Source organism: Bufo bufo, chromosome 4 (genome assembly GCF_905171765.1).
Source record: "Bufo bufo chromosome 4, aBufBuf1.1, whole genome shotgun sequence".
Classification (NCBI taxonomy): domain Eukaryota; kingdom Metazoa; phylum Chordata; class Amphibia; order Anura; family Bufonidae; genus Bufo; species Bufo bufo.
The window spans coordinates 271112290-271130669 of record NC_053392.1 but is presented as its reverse complement, the minus strand read 5'-3'; the positions used below and the strand labels follow the sequence as shown (position 1 = coordinate 271130669).

General features: G+C 43.0%; 1 protein-coding gene across 3 annotated transcripts in view; it reads right to left on the bottom strand.

The window, feature by feature from the left end:
• Positions 1-18380, bottom strand: part of PRIM2 (DNA primase subunit 2) — a 208905-nt gene that overhangs the window by 142318 nt on the left and 48207 nt on the right. For all 3 annotated transcript variants that reach the window (XM_040428611.1, XM_040428612.1, XM_040428613.1), the window contains 2 exons: positions 17595-17690; positions 12438-12575 (listed from right to left, as the gene is read on the bottom strand). In XM_040428611.1, the coding sequence (XP_040284545.1) occupies positions 12438-12575; positions 17595-17690 (234 nt within the window). The remainder of the gene's footprint in view (positions 1-12437; positions 12576-17594; positions 17691-18380) is intronic.

Here is an 18380-nt window from a genome sequence, read left to right as displayed (position 1 = left end):
TCAGCTGTTTGTTTTACAGCGCACAAAAACTATAAAAAATATGGTATCTCTGTAATTGTACGGATAAGCAGAATAAAGTTAACATGTCAGGTTTATTGCATAGGAAGTGCAGTAAAAACAAAAAGGATAAAACTGGTGGAAATGCGTTTTTTTTCACCAATCGTACACCATTTAAATGGAGCCATTAGAAAGTACAAGTTGTCCCACAAAAATCCCTCATATGTTTATGTGAACAGAAAAATAAAGTTATGGGCTTTGGGAAGGCAGGGAGTAAAAAAATTTTTTTTTATAAATTGCTTGGTCAGGAAGAAGTTAAAGGACAACAAGTTACCACAAAATGCAGCAAATCTGCAGGCAGGATGTTATATACAGCAGGAGGATCTGAATAGATTGACATATGGTTTTATAGGAAAAGATTTAGTATAACTTGTGTATTCATTTAACCCTCACAAAGCTGCATAGATGTAAATATAAAAAAAGTTATAGGGCTCAGAATATGACGATGCAAAGGAAAAAAGTTTCAAAGTTTATTTATTTTTTATAAAGTATTAAAAGGATCCTGTCATTATGAAAATGAAATGTAAGCTACATGCACCAAAATTACATGGTCATGAAGGGTTAAAGGATATCCAGTTACCCCAAAATGAAGCACAATCTGCAGGCAGCACGTTTTACAGCAGAGGGAGCTGAGAGGATTGATACATAAGGGATCATTTAGAAAACAGAAACACTCCTAAATTAGGCATATTTCTGGCACAGATTGCGGCGCAAAAGTCCTTTGCAGTGCAATCTGCAACTTTTCCCCGCTCACGCCAGGTCTAAAAAAGTGGGCATGGCGTGGTCGGGCTGGCAGGCCCATCTCATTTACCATCATCTATGCCTGTTTTAGGCATAGAAAATGGTCTAAATGTAAGACAGCTCGGCATGAGCCGCTATGATAAACTTGGTGCATGTTTAGATTGCAAGGTCTACATTTTAGACAGGATTAATACATTTGGACCATGATGGCCAACATTGCATTTGCATTATCTGATTATTATTTTTTTTATCCCTTACGTCCTTTAAAATGGTGCCCGCTCACATGTGCAGCAGGCGCCATAGCCGGTGGGTCTCTGCTGTTTCAAACAGCAGAGGCCCGCGGCTCATGTCTGTTATCAGGCATTTAACCCTTTAGATGCCGTGGTCAAGCGCAACCACAGCATCTAAATAGTGAAAAACACAGCAGCGCGTGCTTATGGGTTAAGACTGCTTTCCCATGAGGCGCTTGGGGAAGCCGGTCCTTCTTTCTAAGAGACCCATCATATTAGAGCTGCAGTTCCTGCAAGTAGCAGGCCAACATATGATATCACTAGTCAGCTTATACTGTAGTTCTATGGAAATATAGTATAAGCTGTAATAAATCTCAGTACTGCATATTGTAGGCTCCCAGAGTGGTTATAAAAAAGTTAAAAAATAATAAGAAAATAAAAAATAAAATAAATATATAAAAATTTCAAAATCACCCCACTTTCCCTAGAATAAAAAATAAATAAAAAATACATGTACAAAAACAAAGAATATAAACATCATGGGTATTGTCGCATCCAAAAACCTCAGTACTATTAAAATACAAAATATTTATCCCATACGACGAATGGTTTAACTGAATTAAAAATCAAAATGGCCGATTTTCCATTTTTCCATCACTTTTCTTATCCAAAAAAAGGGTTAATTACTCTGATCGGTAATTGGATTTTCCAATAGCCTCCACAACGGCAGTCACCAGAGGGTGTCCCCGCCTCCCCAGGACAGGAAACAACATAGAAGCTCAAGTTTAAAAGGCCCCCTCCCTTTACCTGCTTCAGTTAATGACATAGGACTCATTAGTAATGCAAATAAAGTATTTAAATATTCAGATAATACATTATCACATAATTATGTCACAGAACAAAAGAAATGGGTTGGGAAACTCCAGTGCCGTTATGGGGGCTATTGGAAAATCCAATTACCGGTAAGCGTAATTAACCCTTTTCCACAGCGCCTCCACAACTGCACTCACAGGAGGAGTAACACATAAAAAACAATTTTTAGGGTGAGACTACCGCAGATAATACTTTTTTGCCAAAAGATAAATCATAATTATGTAGTACATCCAATTTGTAATTGTAACGGCATACAAGGGAATGCTCCAAACTCCGAACGGAAACTCACGAATAGCTGCTAGCAGACGAATAGGAAACGCACCCAAGGGGTTTACACTCCTAGCAATCAGTCTCTAACAGCATGCAGTGAATCCCCCCAAGAACGAGACGAGGCTCCGTGTTGAGGGTCAAGCAGTGGTCAGGCAGAGCTGTGGATTTATTGTTCTTATATAACATTGGTACACACTAGTATCACCCACAGGGTTTTGTAAAAACAACCAATAAACACGTACAATACAGCAAAACACTCCCACACAAAATCCTCCCCTCTGCCTGTGATACAATTACCTTACACAATGGGTTGATGTAATTATCACAGGCAGGAGAATACAATGTCTTCTGTCCTGGAGACAACCGAGGAGTAATTCAATTATCTCTCAGGACAAAGGGAAATCGCCAATACACACGTGGAGACAATAGGACAGACATCACTACTCAAATATACAATGTCCCACCCATTACAGTACACATAGACATTTAACATATCCCAAAATGACACGAATTAGACCAGGGGTTCAAAAGTTAGTAAAAGTCCTTTGTGAACAAAGGAACCATGGCTTTTCTGCCCAGAACCAGTTTTAACAGAGTTAGGCTGTGTGAGAGAATTGGCTTAACTGGATGTGGTAAGCCAACTAGGTACAGCAAATATCTCTATTCACAACAGCAAAACTACACAAAAATACTTAACTCCTATCAAACTGAACAGAACCCCCACATTCAACTTATCCCCAGGTGGCTTGGATCTGAGCGCTCAATATATCCGAAAAGCGCTCAGATGCCACAAACAGTCAAATCGCCATGGGGTTTAAGTTTAAGGGCTGATGAGAGGGCGCATAATCCTGGGGCAAGAGGCTGGCAAACAGGCCCCTCCAAAACCCAGTGGAGAGGTTAGTTTCGCCACAGTAATGTCTAAAAAAAAACACTAGGGTTTGCCCAAGTGGCTGCCCTGCATATTTGATCCACAGATGCAGAGGCATATTCTGCCCATGAGGCAGAAATTGCCCTAGTAGAATGTCCCTTTGATAGTCTTGCTTGCTGCAGATCCTTTATGGTGACTCTGATACTGCAGAGGAAGATGGTCAGAGTTTCTGAATTCTTTGGTGATGTCCAAGTAAGTTAGTATGCATCTTCTTACATTCAGATTATGATATTTCTTATCTAATTCTGAGGAGGATGGATATGGACAAAAGGAAGGTAGGGATACCTCCTGCTGTCGATGAAATCTGGAAACAACTTTTGGCAAAAACATTGAAGTATGCCTGAGAATAATGCTGTCTAAGACCGTGAGGTAAGGTGGTCTGCAGGAAAAGGCTTTGATTTCCCCAACTCTTCTAGCCGATGTAATTGCCAATAAAAAGGTGGTTTAAAATGTCAGAAGTTTTAGAGGAATATTCTGTAAGGGTTCAAAGGGCGTATCCGTCAGAACATCAAGCACCAGATTTAAATCCCAAGGAGTCATATTAGAATGGACAAATAGAAATAGTCTCGTTGCCCCTTTTAGGAATCGTTTTATTAGGGGTAGATATTGTAGAACTTGCATCTGAGCCCTTTATCTAGACCAGCTTGTAGGAATTCCAGTATTAGGGGAATATCCAGATCTCGATAGTGACACCATCTATTTCCTGCAAATTTTAAGAAGGCTTTCCATGTTCTTGTGTAGATCTGGGACGTTGTGTCCTTTTTACTCAACAGAAGGGTGGATATTACAGGATCGGACAGACCCTTTTGTTTCAACATAGCTTGTTCAGTTTCCAAGCTGTTAGGTGTAATTGAGACACACATGGATGAGATACCGAACCCTGATGCAGTAGGCCTGGATATGATGGGAAAATCCAGAATTCCCCCACTACAAGGTCGGAAAGGAGGGGAAACCAGGATCTTTTGTGCCAAAAGGGTGCTATCAGAATCATCTGCCGCCTTCATCAGCACTCTCTGTATTAAACTGAAAGGTGGAAATGCATAAAGGAGGCCCTCTGGCCATGGGGCAGATAGAGCGTCCACAAACAACGGCTGATCCTTAAGAGGGAGCAGAATTTTTCTACTTGTATGTTCTTTTGGTTTGCAAACAGGTCTATGACCGGGGTCCCCCCACTTTTTCAATATCTGATCAAATATATCGTGGTCTAGTGACCATGCCACCTCTTTTAAATTCTCTCTGCCGAGATAGTCCGCTACTATGTTTTCCTTTCATTTGAGATGGACGGCCGTTAAAGAATTCAGGTTCTTTTCTGCCCATCGAAATATCTCCCCCAACAGATTTCGCAGAGCTCTGCTTTTTGTCCCTCCTTGCAGGTTTAAATAGGCCACAGCGGTGGAATTGTCGGACAGAATTTTTACATGTTGGGATTTTACAGTTGATTGGAGAGAGAGAGGAGTGTTTTGAAGACTGCAATCAGCTCTTTTAGATTTGAAGATGCTTCTGCCATTTTTTGACTCCAAACACCTTGTATTACCTGATATTTGGTGTGGCCTCCCATCCGCAATTGCTGGCGTCGGTAAAAATAACAGACTTGATTTGTGCGTCGCCAAAATACTCCTGACTGAAGATTTGTTTCTTATTTTCCACCACAGGAGAGAAACTGCTTTACCTTTAAAATGAACTTTTATCCTCTTGTGTAGAGTATTCCAATTTCCATCCCAGTTCTCCAGGAGAAATGAATGTAGTGGCCTTGTGTGGTGTTGGGCCCACCGCACTGCTGGAATTGTTGACGTCATGTCGTCTCTGAAGGATAGTGTTCTGGACTTGCAAAACAGAGAGACCTTTTGAGATAGAGAAATCTGTTTTTCTAGAGGGGAAAAAAAGACATGAGATTGTATGAGTTTAACTTGACCCCCAAAAATATTTTCTCTCTGCTGGGAACTAAGTATGACTTGACTTTGTTTAGTAACCAGCTCAATTCCCGCAACTTCTTTTGAACCATCTGTAGATGTAACTGAAGAATTTGAAGAGGCGGAGCTGCAATCAAAAAAAATCATCCAGATACCGAACGATTAAGAAACCTTGAAGTTGAAGGTGATTTGTCACTTCTGCCATGATCTTTAAAAAAATTCTGGGGGCTGAGGACAACCCGAAGGGATTGCCATCTTCCAGAAATGTCTTTCCTCCTCTGATCTGATCCTTTTTTGGCTCCAAAAGAACCGTCTCTATTGGAAAAAATTTTGAGTCTGAAGGGAAGCCTTTCTTCCTGTCTGATGCCTTCTCCAAAACGTCATCTAAGGCTAAATCAAACATTTTATCCCGCCCACACGGAACAGAGCACAGACGACTCTTCGAGGTAGCATCCCCGGACCAGGATCTGAGCCATACAGCTCTACGAGTGGCATTTGATAAGGCAGCAGACCTAGCCAAGAGCCTTACTAGATTGAGGCCTTCTTCAAAATAGGGATAGAGGCCAGGATCTCCTCTCTGGGGGTACCTGCCGCCAGTTGTTCCTCCAGCTGGGTTAACCAGATCGATAATGATCTGGGGGTACAGGTAGCCGCTATACTAGGCCTCAGCATAGCTGCGTTTGTCTCCCATGCCCGCTTGAAAAGACCCTCACATTTCTTATCCATTGGATTCTTTAAGAGGCCTATGTCCTCAAAAGGTAAAGAAGTCTTATTTGATATGCAGGCAACTGGAGCGTCGATCTTGGGAACTTTATCCCACGAGGATGAGTCTGATTCTGCAAAGGGGTATTTTCTTTTAAAGGCATTCGGAATTGTATTTCGCTTTTCTGGATTCTTCCATTCTTTAGCGATCAACATTTTAATGTTATTATGGACGGGGAAGACTTTCTTTTTCTTTTCGCCCAATCCTTGAAACATTTTGTCCTGAACTGATTGAGATTCCTTTACGTCCTCAATGTTCATAGTAGCTCTTATTGTTTTTAATAATTTTACCTATATCTTCGGGAATACAAAAAGGCTTCCCCGATTTGTCCTCAGAAGATTCGGACTCTGCCTGTGAAATATCTTATCTGTGATCTCTGTGAGGCTGACAGTTGGGGGGAACCTGGTGGTAATCTTGCATCCATCACCGCGTTTACTTCCTCTTTGATCATATTTCTTACGGATTCTAAGAAGGATGGTGATTCTTCAGTTACTACTTTGTCTGTACACCTAGGACAGAGAGTCTTTTTAGACTTAGACTGCAGGGATTTTTTGCATATAGCACATTTTCTCAGCGCGGAATCTCCGCTAGAGGTTTTTATGGTGCTGGCCTCCCTGCCCTATAAAGTAAGGGTACTTTCACACTGGAAACCATGCACTGGAACGCTATGCGTTCCATAGGCCGGATGCTGACGTCCGCACCGGCCGTCCCGCTGTTCACAAACGCTATCTGTGGCGCGCTAATTGATATTAAATATGATTGATCACAGTCTGGGCTCTATCAAGGCCATCTACATTGGAACAACAGTGACGTATCTGATAAAGTTGCATCAAACCCTCAGCCGTGAGTGTCTGCTATACTGCAGCTTTTTTACACACATCATTAGGTACACTCTTATGATAACAGTGTATTATCATTTTTGTCCAATAGGATGTGGAACACATTTGACCCGGCCTCCGATACCTTCGGCTTCAGTACTGATATGAGGGCAATTGTGATACCTCTGATTAACCTACAACGGTGCAGTACTTGAAGTTGTTATGGATTTATTCTGTCCTCCCCCGTTATATCATGCATAGCGATTATCTGATCATCTAATCTGGTGTTGCCCCAGTATATCCTGCTGCATCAGTGATTGACATATAATTGATTTATATCTTACCGAACTAATATATTTACCTCCTGATGATCCCATAGTGTTACCAGGGGGAAACGCGTCGTGGTTTGTTTGGGCGGTTGACCCTGACTATGTGTGTATATGTGTAATTCACCTTTTCTATAGCATCCAGAGTCTGAATATATATCCTTGCATTATTTTGGGGGCATATTGTGCCCCATCGATACCCTAGGCCCTTAGGGATATGCAGGGCTGATATTAGCCTAGGAACGTGGACAGGGGTTCTCCACCATCAGGGGTCCTCCCTGGGCTGAGGCATTAAGAAGAGGGAAAGTGTAGGGACTTTTTTCCCCCTTCCCCGCCATTACTGTCACATATCCGGATGCTTTTATTTAGACTTATAATTGATGTAACCATATTGAGTATTTTTCATTAGTATCTTGAAGGTCCTTTTTTTAATGAATGATAAATAAAACAGATTTTAGGGGTTACTCTGCTGGAACTTATATGAATTTTCAACCACAATATATATTTGTGACAAAAATTAAGCTGGAACATATTGTACTTTCACACTAGCGGCAGGACAGATCCGACAGGCTGTTCACCCTGTCGGATCAGTCCTGCCGCTATTTCGCCTTGCTGCCGGACTGCCGCTCCGTCCCCATTTACAATAATGGGGACAGGGGTGGAGCTCCGGCACAGCACAGCAGTGCGCAATGTGAGGCCGCCGGACTAAAAAGTCGGACATGCAGTACTTTTAGTTCGGCAGCCTCTTGCCGTGCACTGCCAATAGTCAATGGGGACGGAGCGGCAGGACGGATCCGACAGGGTGAACAGCCTGTCGGTTCTGTCCTGCCGCTAGTGTGAAAGTAGCCTTAGATACATTTTTGGGCCGAATTAGCAACTAAGAATTTTAAATAAAGGCCAGCACCAACACCAGTGGGAGAGAGAAACAATATAACCGAGCTCCCTCTTCCCCCAAACAGAGGTAACATGTGAGACACAACTGTTGGGAGGCTTACCGGGCTCTGGAAGGCAGATAGAGCCACAGGTCTGCGGGACACATCAGGAACTTCCAAGGGAGCGGACATGCTGCACGTGCAGGACTGTCTACTGAACTCCCTGCTCCCAACATTCCTCCGATATCCACCAGGTCTCTGACGTCATGTTCTGGAGGAGATGACGCGCAGAGACCTGGCAAAGTGGAACTCTGCCCAGAAGTTCCGGCCTGTTAGGCACATGCACGCGCGATCCTTCGCTTCCCCAGGTACCGTCACTGGTGAAGCGGATGCCCGGGGCCGCCTTTACTGAAGGGCTTACACCAAAAGGAACAGGACAGAGGCGCCAGGCCCTCTTCAATCCCCGTCCTCTGCACAGACCCTCCTGAATGGGGCAAACTTACAGGCCGTGCAAAACTTCGCTTGTACTTCCGACACTGCAGGAGTGGCTTCCACGCGATCCCTTGAGGACAGGAAACAACAACTGAAGCAGGTAAAGGGCCTTTTAAACTTGAGCTTCTATGTTGTTTCCTGTCCAGTACCTTCATTCCAGCATGTGTCTTTCTTTTATTCAACTTTTCATTTAGATGAAAAAGCGATTTTTCTGATATGCTAATTAAGCCTCAAGGTGCCCAGAGGGGCGTTATTCCTCTCCTCAAGTGCCCAGTAACGCCCCCCTGCAGTGCCCAGCCCGCCTTTCTTCCAAGCCCAGCACGCCTCTTAAGAAATAAATTTACTCCCACATTCTTGCCGAACGGCGCCGCCCCCTCCACTACGTCATGTCGTTTATTCACCCCACCATCCTTGCTTCCTCCTTTCTTGGCCTCCGAAATCCCGCGCAGCCGCAGTATCGCTGACTGCCTGCACCTGTACGATACTCGGGCTCCTGAGGCAACAGCGCTCTGATTACGTCACTGGGCTTGGCGCATGCCCAGTGACACTATTGAGGCTGTTGCCCTCAGGAGCCGGAGTATCGTACAGGCGCAGGCAGTCAGCGATACTGCGGCTGCGCAGGATTTCGGAGGCCAAAAAAGGAGGACGCAAGGAACGTGGGGTGGATAAATTACATGACGTAGTGGAGGGGGCAGCGCAGTTCGGCAAGGATGTGGGAGTAAATTTATTTCTTAAGAGGCGTGCTGGGCTTGGAAGAAAGGCGGGCTGGGCACTGCAGGGGGGCGTTACTGGGCACTTGAGGAGAGGAATAACGCCCCTCTGGGCACCTTGAGGCTTAATTAGCATATCAGAAAAATCGCTTTTTCATCTAAATGAAAAGTTGAATAAAAGAAAGACGACACATGCTGGAATGAAGGTACTTTATTGCACATTGCTATGTTAACAGTTTTATATGCTCAAAATAGGTGACAGATTCCCTTTAAATGGTGGCATTAGAAAGTACAACTTGTCCCGCAAAAAACATGCCCTCATACGGCTATGTGAATGGGAAAAATAAATAAAAAATTATATATATTATATATTTCTGTGAAGACAGGGACAAAAAATGAAAACGCAAAAATGAAAAAACCTCCGGTATTCAAGGGGTTAAAGATGACTTGTCACCACTCCTGACACTTCTTATGACTATGCTGTGCCATTCCTCGATTATTCCTTCTAAGTGTTTATGAACAAGATAACTGGGTGTTACCAGTTAGGCTCCATTCACACGTCCGCAAATAGGTTTGCATCCGTTGCGCAATTTTGCGGAACGGGTGCAGACCCATTCATTTTCTATGGGGACGGAATGGATGCGGACAGCACACAGTGTGCTGTCAGCATCCGCATTTGCGGAGCGCGGCCCCGATCTTCAGGTCCGCAAAAGATAGAACATGTCCTATTCTTGTCCGCAGCTTGCGGACAAAAATAGGCATTTCTATAGGGGTGTTCCGGGCGTGTTGCGGATCCGCAATTTGCGTGTCCGCAACACACCACGGACGTGTGAATGGAGCCTTAGGGGTGTGACCATGCACAGTCTGCTACTGTATAATCAGCGCTAGTAACGCCAGGCTGTGCATTTATATCTATTGTCAGTTTCTGAGAAAGCTGAATGACAATCAAAACTACAGTACCTTCATCAAAACCCCCTCAGTTATAGTAAAATCCAGGAAAAAAAATATGTAATTTCCCTAATCACCCAGTACTGTACTACTGAATAACTAGACAGATTCAACATTCCACCTCAATGGTAGCACTGCTGCAGATGCCAGATCTGTCCACTACACACAATGGACGCAGCTGTATTTCTGAAGCAGCAGCTATTGCAGAACAGCTTATCGGCGGGGTGTTTGACTCCTGTTGATCAGATGTTGATGACCTATCAGAAGACAGGCCACCAATATTAAATGAACTGAAAAACCTCTTTAACCACTTCCCGACCGCCCATTGACTATAAACGTCCTGGGCAGTCGGGTTCAACTCTGATCGGACGTTTGACCACGATCAGACCTGCATTGAGGCTGTACAGCGCAGTATTACACTGTACAGCCTCTTTGGGGGGTGTATTTCCACTGTAACTGGGGGCTAGAAAAAACTATGTTTATAAAAATAAAATAAAAACAAGCATGTACGCCAAAATGGTAGCAATAAAAACGACACCTCATCCGGCAAAAGATGAGCCCCCACACATGACCATAGCCAGAAAAATAAAAAAATATGGCTCTAAGAAAATTGCAACACAAAAACTTTTTTTCTCTAAAAATGCTAAAAAAAAAAAAAAATTAAAAACAAATTAAAGATATATTAGGTATTGCCGCATTTAACAATTGGCTCTACAAAAATATCACATGATCTACCCCATCAAGTGAACAGTGTAAAAAAAACTAATACAAATTATGCCAAAACGTTATTTTTTTTGGTCACCTCACAAAAAATTATCAAAAAGTCGTATGTACCCCAAAATGGTAGCAATAATAATGTCACATCATTCTGTAAAAAAAAGCCCTCAAACGAGACTATAGCGAGAAAAATGAAAAAAATATGGCTAAGAAAATGCCAACACAAAAACATGATTTTTTTTTCTAAAAAGGTTTTTATTGTGTAAAACGTAAAAAAATAAAAAATAAGAAATATTTGGTATCCTTGAGTCTGTAATGACCGGATCTATAAAAATATCACATGATCTACCCCATCATCAAGTAAACGGTATATATTAAAAAAATAATAATAATAATAATAATTAAAAAATGACACCAAACAGATTTTTTTTGTGACTTCACCTGCCAAAAAATGAGATAAATAGCATCCAGAAAGCCAAATGTACCCCAAAATGGTGCCAATAAAAACGACAGCTTGTACCGCACAAAATAAGCCCTCACACTTCTCATTCAACAAAAAATTAAAAAGTTATTGCTCTTAAAAACCATGACAGAAAATTCCATGTTAGAAAATCCAGATGCCACTCTTTCTCTTCTAAACCCTAGAGTATCCCTAAATAACAGTTAACGACTACAGTTGGGGTCTTACTCAGGAGAAAGTGGGTAGCAAATTGTGTGTGTGGAGGGGGGGGGATATTCTCCTGTTATGTTTTGTGAAAAAGAAAGTTTGGGCCTAAAGCACCATTTTCTTGTAAAATAAAATAAAAAAATTGTATTTCATTTTTACACGCAAGCATTAAAAATTCTATGAAACACCATTTGAGTGAAGTGCTTGCTACACCCTTTAAAAATTCCTTGGGTGGTGTAGTTTACAAAATGTGGTCACTTTTGGGGGGGGTTTCACTGTGGGGACCATTCCAGCAAAATCTGCCCTCCAAAAACCATATTGCCTTCTTTGCCCTGTCATGTGCCCAAACAGCGGTATACAACCACATATGGGGTGTTTATGCAAACTGCAGAATCAGGGTAACAAATATTAAGGTTTGTTTTATTGTTAGCCCTTGATGTGTTCCAGGAAAAAATGGATTAAAATGGAAAATCTGCCAAAAAGTGACATTTTTTAATTTCACCTCTATTTTGCATTAATTCCTATGGAATACCTAAAGGGTTAACGACATTTCTAAAACCAGTTTTAAATAGTTTGAGGGGTGTCGTTTCTAAAATGAGGTCATTTGTGGCTTGGTTCTACAAAGTGACTCCAGAACTGAACTGGTCCTTAAAAAAGTTGACTTTGGAAATTTTCCTAAAAATTTCAAAAATTGCTTCTAAAATTCTAAATCTTCTAAAGTCCTAAAACAATAAAATTACATTACAAAAATGATGCCAACATGAAGACATGTGAGGAATGTTAATTAATGCATATTTTATGAGACATCACGGTCTTAAAAGCAGAGAGATTCAAATTTGAAAACTTTTAGATTTTTTTTCTTTAAAAGGTAAAACATTTTGACTCAAATTTACCATTTACGTAGTACAATGTGTCACGAGAAAGTTTCTGAATGGCTTGGATAAGTAAAAGCGTTCCAAAGTTATTACCACATAAAGTGACATGTCAGATTAGCAAAATAAGGCCTGGTCAGGAAGGGGGTAAATGACTTTTAGATTTTAAACAGAAAGAACACCATGATTGACCTATACATGCTCAGAGTTTCACTCTAAAAGAGAAATGATAAATTAACTTACAGCAAGAGCTTTGGAAAGCCTGGTCCTGAAGTCATTCAAGATTAAGGTAATGATATCCTTGTGTGGAATGAAAGCATATCCTTTAGAGAGGAACACTTTCCGTGGACGCACCAAGTCAAGGGCAGCTTGAAAGGGAACCTTAAAATAAGTAAAATACATCACAAATTTTTTTTTAATACAAAATCCTGTAAACAAATCACCATAAGTATAGTAGATATAGACCTGAGGCCTCGGTGAGCCTTAAAGGGAACCTGTCACCTGGAAAAGACAATTTACACTAATCACAGTACCTTAAAGTATCTCTCATAGTGTGCCCAAAGATGTATTCATATCTTCTTTCTGCGTTGTGCTGTCTCATAAAATTGACTTATAAAACTGTGTTTGGCACCTTTTTGAAGTCGTGCTGAAGTCACGGGGGCAGCGTTCCTATACAGCGCGCTCACGCCCATCGCTTCTCCCCTGCGGCGTGAGCGCGATCACTGTCTGCTTGCACTGCCGCGTAGGCGCAGTGAACATGCAGAAGCCAGGGAGGGAGCCGTAGCCGGGATCGCGCTGCGGCAGGATGCGCACGACGCATGCGTGATAAGAGCGCGGTCAAGGCTACAGGGAAAACTGTCCATCAATATGCGGAGGAGCGGCATAGGGGCAGGCTTATCCGACGGTTGAGTCAAGGAGGCCGCTGCCCCCGTGACTTCAGCACGACTTCAAAACAGTGGCGTCTCTAGCTTTCAAATTTTGGGGGGGCAGCTATAACAACTATACATTTACACAAGTACGCTTAGAAATGCTGTTTACCCAATACCTAAAACCGCAACAGGGAAGAAAAGTCCTGCTGTCTGTGGATGACACTTTTATAGAGAGGGGGATCTGTGGATGACACTGCTATGGGGGGGGGGGGGGGGGATCTGTGGATGCCACATACCATATATAGCATCTTATGCTATATGTGTCATCCATAGATCCCCTCCATAACAGTGTCATCCACAGATCTCCCTCCCTATAACAGTGTCATCCACAGATTCCCCTCCCTATAACAGTGTCATCCACAGATTCCCCTCCCTATAACAGTGTCTTCCACAGATTCCTCTCCCTATAACAGTGTCATCCACAGATTCCCCTCCCTATAACAGTGTCATCCACAGATTCCCCTCCCTATAACAGTGTCATCCACAGATTCCTCTCCCTATAACAGTGTCATCCACAGATTCCCCTCCCTATAACAGTGTCATCCACAGATCCCCCTCCCTATAACAGTGTCATCCACAGATCTCCCTCCCTATAACAGTGTCATCCACAGATCTCCCTCCCTATAACAGTGTCATCCACAGATTCCCCTCCCTATAACAGTGTCATCCACAGATCTCCCTCCCTATAACAGTGTCATCCACAGATTCCCCTCCCTATAACAGTGTCATCCACAGATTCCCCTCCCTATAACAGTGTCTTCCACAGATTCCTCTCCCTATAACAGTGTCATCCACAGATTCCCCTCCCTATAACAGTGTCATCCACAGATCCCCCTCCCTATAACAGTGTCATCCACAGATCTCCCTCCCTATAACAGTGTCATCCACAGATCTCCCTCCCTATAACAGTGTCATCCACAGATTCCCCTCCCTATAACAGTGTCATCCACAGATTCCCCTCCCTATAACAGTGTCATCCACAGATTCCCCTCCCTATAACAGTGTCATCCACAGATCTCCCTCCCCGCCGCTCACAGGAGTGTACATTTGACATTTCTAAACTGTAATCCATATCCTGCAGTAACTTTAACTTTAAATCAGGATTAAGCGGCCACTCATCTCTACTAGTACCTTAACCTTACACCACTCGGCTAGCTTCGGTAACAGGGCCAGGCTACAGCCTACAGCTACTGCCTGTTAGTTGTTATCGAGCAAGTGCTGATTTCTGCAGGTCAGAGCATACAGATTACAGTTTAGAAGAAATGTACACTCCTGTGAGCGGTCCAGACCAATGGCGGATCCAGAGCCTGGTCTCGGGAGGGGCACTTCTAGATTATTTTCTGTCCACCGCCACGGAACAAGGGTGCTTATAGAACAGACTACACAGTGTAGCGGTATACTGTACATTGTGGGGCACAGTGTAGCGGTATACTGTACATTGTGGGGCACAGTGTAGCGGTATACTGTACATTGTGGGGCACAGTGTAGCGGTATACTGTACATTGTGGGGCACAGTGTAGCGGTATACTGTACATTGTGGGGCACAGTGTAGAGGTATACTGTACATTGTGGGGCACAGTGTAGAGGTATACTGTACATTGTGTGGCACAGTGTAGAGGTATACTGTATATTGTGTGGCACAGTGTAGGCTATATGTCTATAACAAACATATTTCACATGAAAACTTACTGTTACTTGGCTTGGCCCTTGGGGATCTCGGACGCCACTTCCACACTTTGGCCGGCGGCTCGGTGGAGCTGATGTTGTGTTTTATCCTAATGACAGAGATTTCATAATAAGGATTTGGAGAAGGGGCTGAGGGGTCACAGAGTAGGGAGAGGCTGGTGCTGCTACTAGGGGGGTCATACCATGGGGGAGTAATAAAGCCCACCATAAAGTCCCGCCGTAGAAATAATTCACCATATAATGTGACAATACAAAAAATACCCCCTTATGCCCCCAGTTGAGCTAATGTCCCGCCTAAATGTGCCAGTATAAAATACCCCTATATAGTGCTCCCAGTAAATGCCCCCATAGTGCTCCTCTCCCCCTTCCTCCTAGTGCCCCCATAATGTACCAGTATAAAATGCCCCATATATCGTGCCCCAGTAGATGCCCTCAGTGTCCCCCATAATTTGCAAGTATAAAATACCCCTTCTTAGTGTCCCCCGTAGATGACTCCATAGTACTCCTCTCCCCCATAGTACCCATGTGTCCCAGTATAAAATGCTACTGTACAGAGCCCCCCATATAAAATACCCCTTCTTTGTGGCCTCAGTAGATGCCCCCCATCACGTGCCAGTAACAAGAGCCCCCATCACGTGCCAGTATTAAGCCCCCCCCATCATGTGCCAGTATTAAGCCCCCCCATCATGTGCCAGTATTAAGCCCCCCCATCATGTGCCAGTATTAAGCCCCCCCCATCATGTGCCAGTATTAAGCCCCCCCCATCATGTGCCAGTATTAAGCCCCTCCATCATGTGCCAGTATTAAGCCCCCCCCCCCCCCCCCCCCCAATCATGTGCCAGTATTAAGCCCCATCATGTGCCAGTAACACTATTGTAAACAAAAAAAAATTATACTTGCCTCAGTGTCAGCGATGCGATGCAGGCCTCTTCCGGCCTGTGTCCCGCGCTGTATGGCTCAGGCGGCGCAATGACGTCATCGCGCCGCCTGCGCCGGCCTCTGATAGGCTGCAGGCACTAGGCCGGCAGCCTATCAGAGGAAGGGGAAGGGACACGCTTCTCCCTCCCCTGCACCGCCGCAGCACAGGCAGATTACTATGGAGATGAGCGCAATGGAAGCGCTCATCTCCCTGTGCCCGGCGGCGGCGGCTCACTGGGGGGGGGCGGCATTTTAGTTGGGGGGGCACAGCGTGATGTAGGGCGACGCCACTGCTTCAAAAAAGTGCCAAACAGTTTTATAAGTCGATTTTATGAGACAGCACAACGCAGAAAGAAGATATGAATACATCTTTGGGCACACTATGAGAGATACTTTAAGGTACTGTGATTAGTGTAAATTGTCTTTTCCAGGGGACAGGTTCCATTTAAAGGGTGATGTAGAGAAAGTTAATACCAGGCACTGACTAATGTATTGTTATTATCCATATTGCTTCCTTTGCTGGCTTCATTCATTTTTCCATCACATTATACACTGCTCGTTTCCAGGGGTTATGACCACCCCGCACACTATAAGCGCATCAGCCTCTCTGGTGGACCATGGGAATGTACAATGTGATGAAAAAAATTTATCAAGCCAGCAAAGGAGGCAATATGGACAATCACAATACATTAGTAAGTGCCTTGTATTACCTTTGCCTTTGTGATAAATGCTATTTGGTAAAGTGAGACAACCCCTTTAAGGGAATTGATACACGGTGCTATACGTAGTACAGCAGCCCAGAATAAGCGGTGCACTGATCGCCCATGCAGCGGACAGTGCGGGCTCTGCCCTCAAATGAGAGCAGCACTAATGCTCTAAAAGCTGCCACAAGCACCAATCGGGAAAAATTTACCACATCAGATACTGCACCCCACCATCTAATTGGTTTAAACAGAGGGAGCTCCCTCTGCTTCTGATTGGCACCCCACAGATGAGATCATGCGGTGCAGACGTCTGTGCATGCAGCCTAATGATGCTGGTGGATGTCAATATAGCACTGACCGTAAAATACACTGCACTGCATGAACAGTGAATTGTATTTTACAAATAATCAAATCACTGCTTATTATAGTCCCCTTGTGGAACTATTAATTTGCTAAAAGAAAAAGAAAAGAAAAAAAGATTTAAAAAGTTTTCTTAAATTAAAAAATGCAAAAAATCTTTTCCTACTGAAAAACATTTATTTTTTTAAATATGCAAAAATAAAAACTATATATTTGGTATTGCAAAATGCCAGCTCCAATACAACTTTGTAGAAATAAAAAATAAAAAGTTATTGGTTTTGGAACGCAAAATTTTTAGTTTTTTACCTTTTTAACAAGTAATCATCATGTTATTTAGCAGAAAAATGAACGCTGCAAAATTTAGAACGTGGCATTATTTCAGTTTTTTCACATCCACCTCCCAGAAAGTTATTAATGTCAATAAGCTATGTGTATGCCAGAATTATGGCACCATTAAAAACTGGATATTCAGGGCAACTCTGAAAAGGACTAGAAAAACATAACTGCTTTCTCCCAAAAACTGTGCCCTATTGTCCATGGGTTGTGTCTGCTATTGCTCCATTGAAGTGAATAGATTAAGAAAACTTCAATGGAGCAATTATCCTGTGCAATCCCTTTAACTACTTCAGGTAGCAGGTAACATTACATGGATGTCAGAGGATTTTAAGACCTATAACACTAAATAACTACATAATATAAAAATCACAGATGGCAAGTATTAAAAACGCTTTGTGCTGCATATTTTACAGTCTGTCCTAGAGGGATCAGCTTGAAAAAAGTCTGAGGTAACAAAAAAAACCTACTTTGTAAAATTCACAGTCTTCCAGTTTAGTTTTGCTCAGGCCAAACGTAGAGCTCATCAGATCTTCCTGATGCAACTTTTTTTCTTCTTCACTTATCTAGAAGAAATTCATGGCATTCATTAAAATTATTCCAAAAGACTTTAAAAACACATAGGGTAACATTTACTACTGGAGCTGAACAAAGTCTCTTTTTATGCACAATGAATCCGCCAAAAGGAATAACCCCCTACATCAAACTCGCCCGTTTAGGTTTCCAGCTCAACACTGGCAGTGTGGCTTAGGCTACTTTCACACCGTTTTAGTTTTCCGGTATTGAGATCCGTCATAGGGGGCTCAGTATTGGAAAAAAATGTTTCCGTTTTGTCCCCATTTATTGTCAATGGGGGACAAAACTGAACTAAACAGAACGGAATGCTCCAAAATACATTCCGTTCTCATACCGGAGAGCAAACCGCAGCATGTTGTAGTTTGCTTTCAGTCCTGGCATGCACAATGGGGACAGATCAGTTTTCTCTGACACAATAGAAAACAGATCCATTCCCCATGGACTTTCAATGCAGTTCATGACGGATCCGTCTTGGCTATGTTAAAGATAATACAACAGAGTCCGTTCATAACGGATGCAGACGGTTGTATTATCAGTAACGGAAGCGTTTTTTGCTGAACCCTGCCGGATCCAGCAAAAACGCTAGTGTGAAAGTAGCCTTAAGATGTGCTCCAAAACCATGCAAAAATTTGGTACAAAGTAAGGCAATTAACAGTTGGTGTAAAGTCAGACAGAAGTTT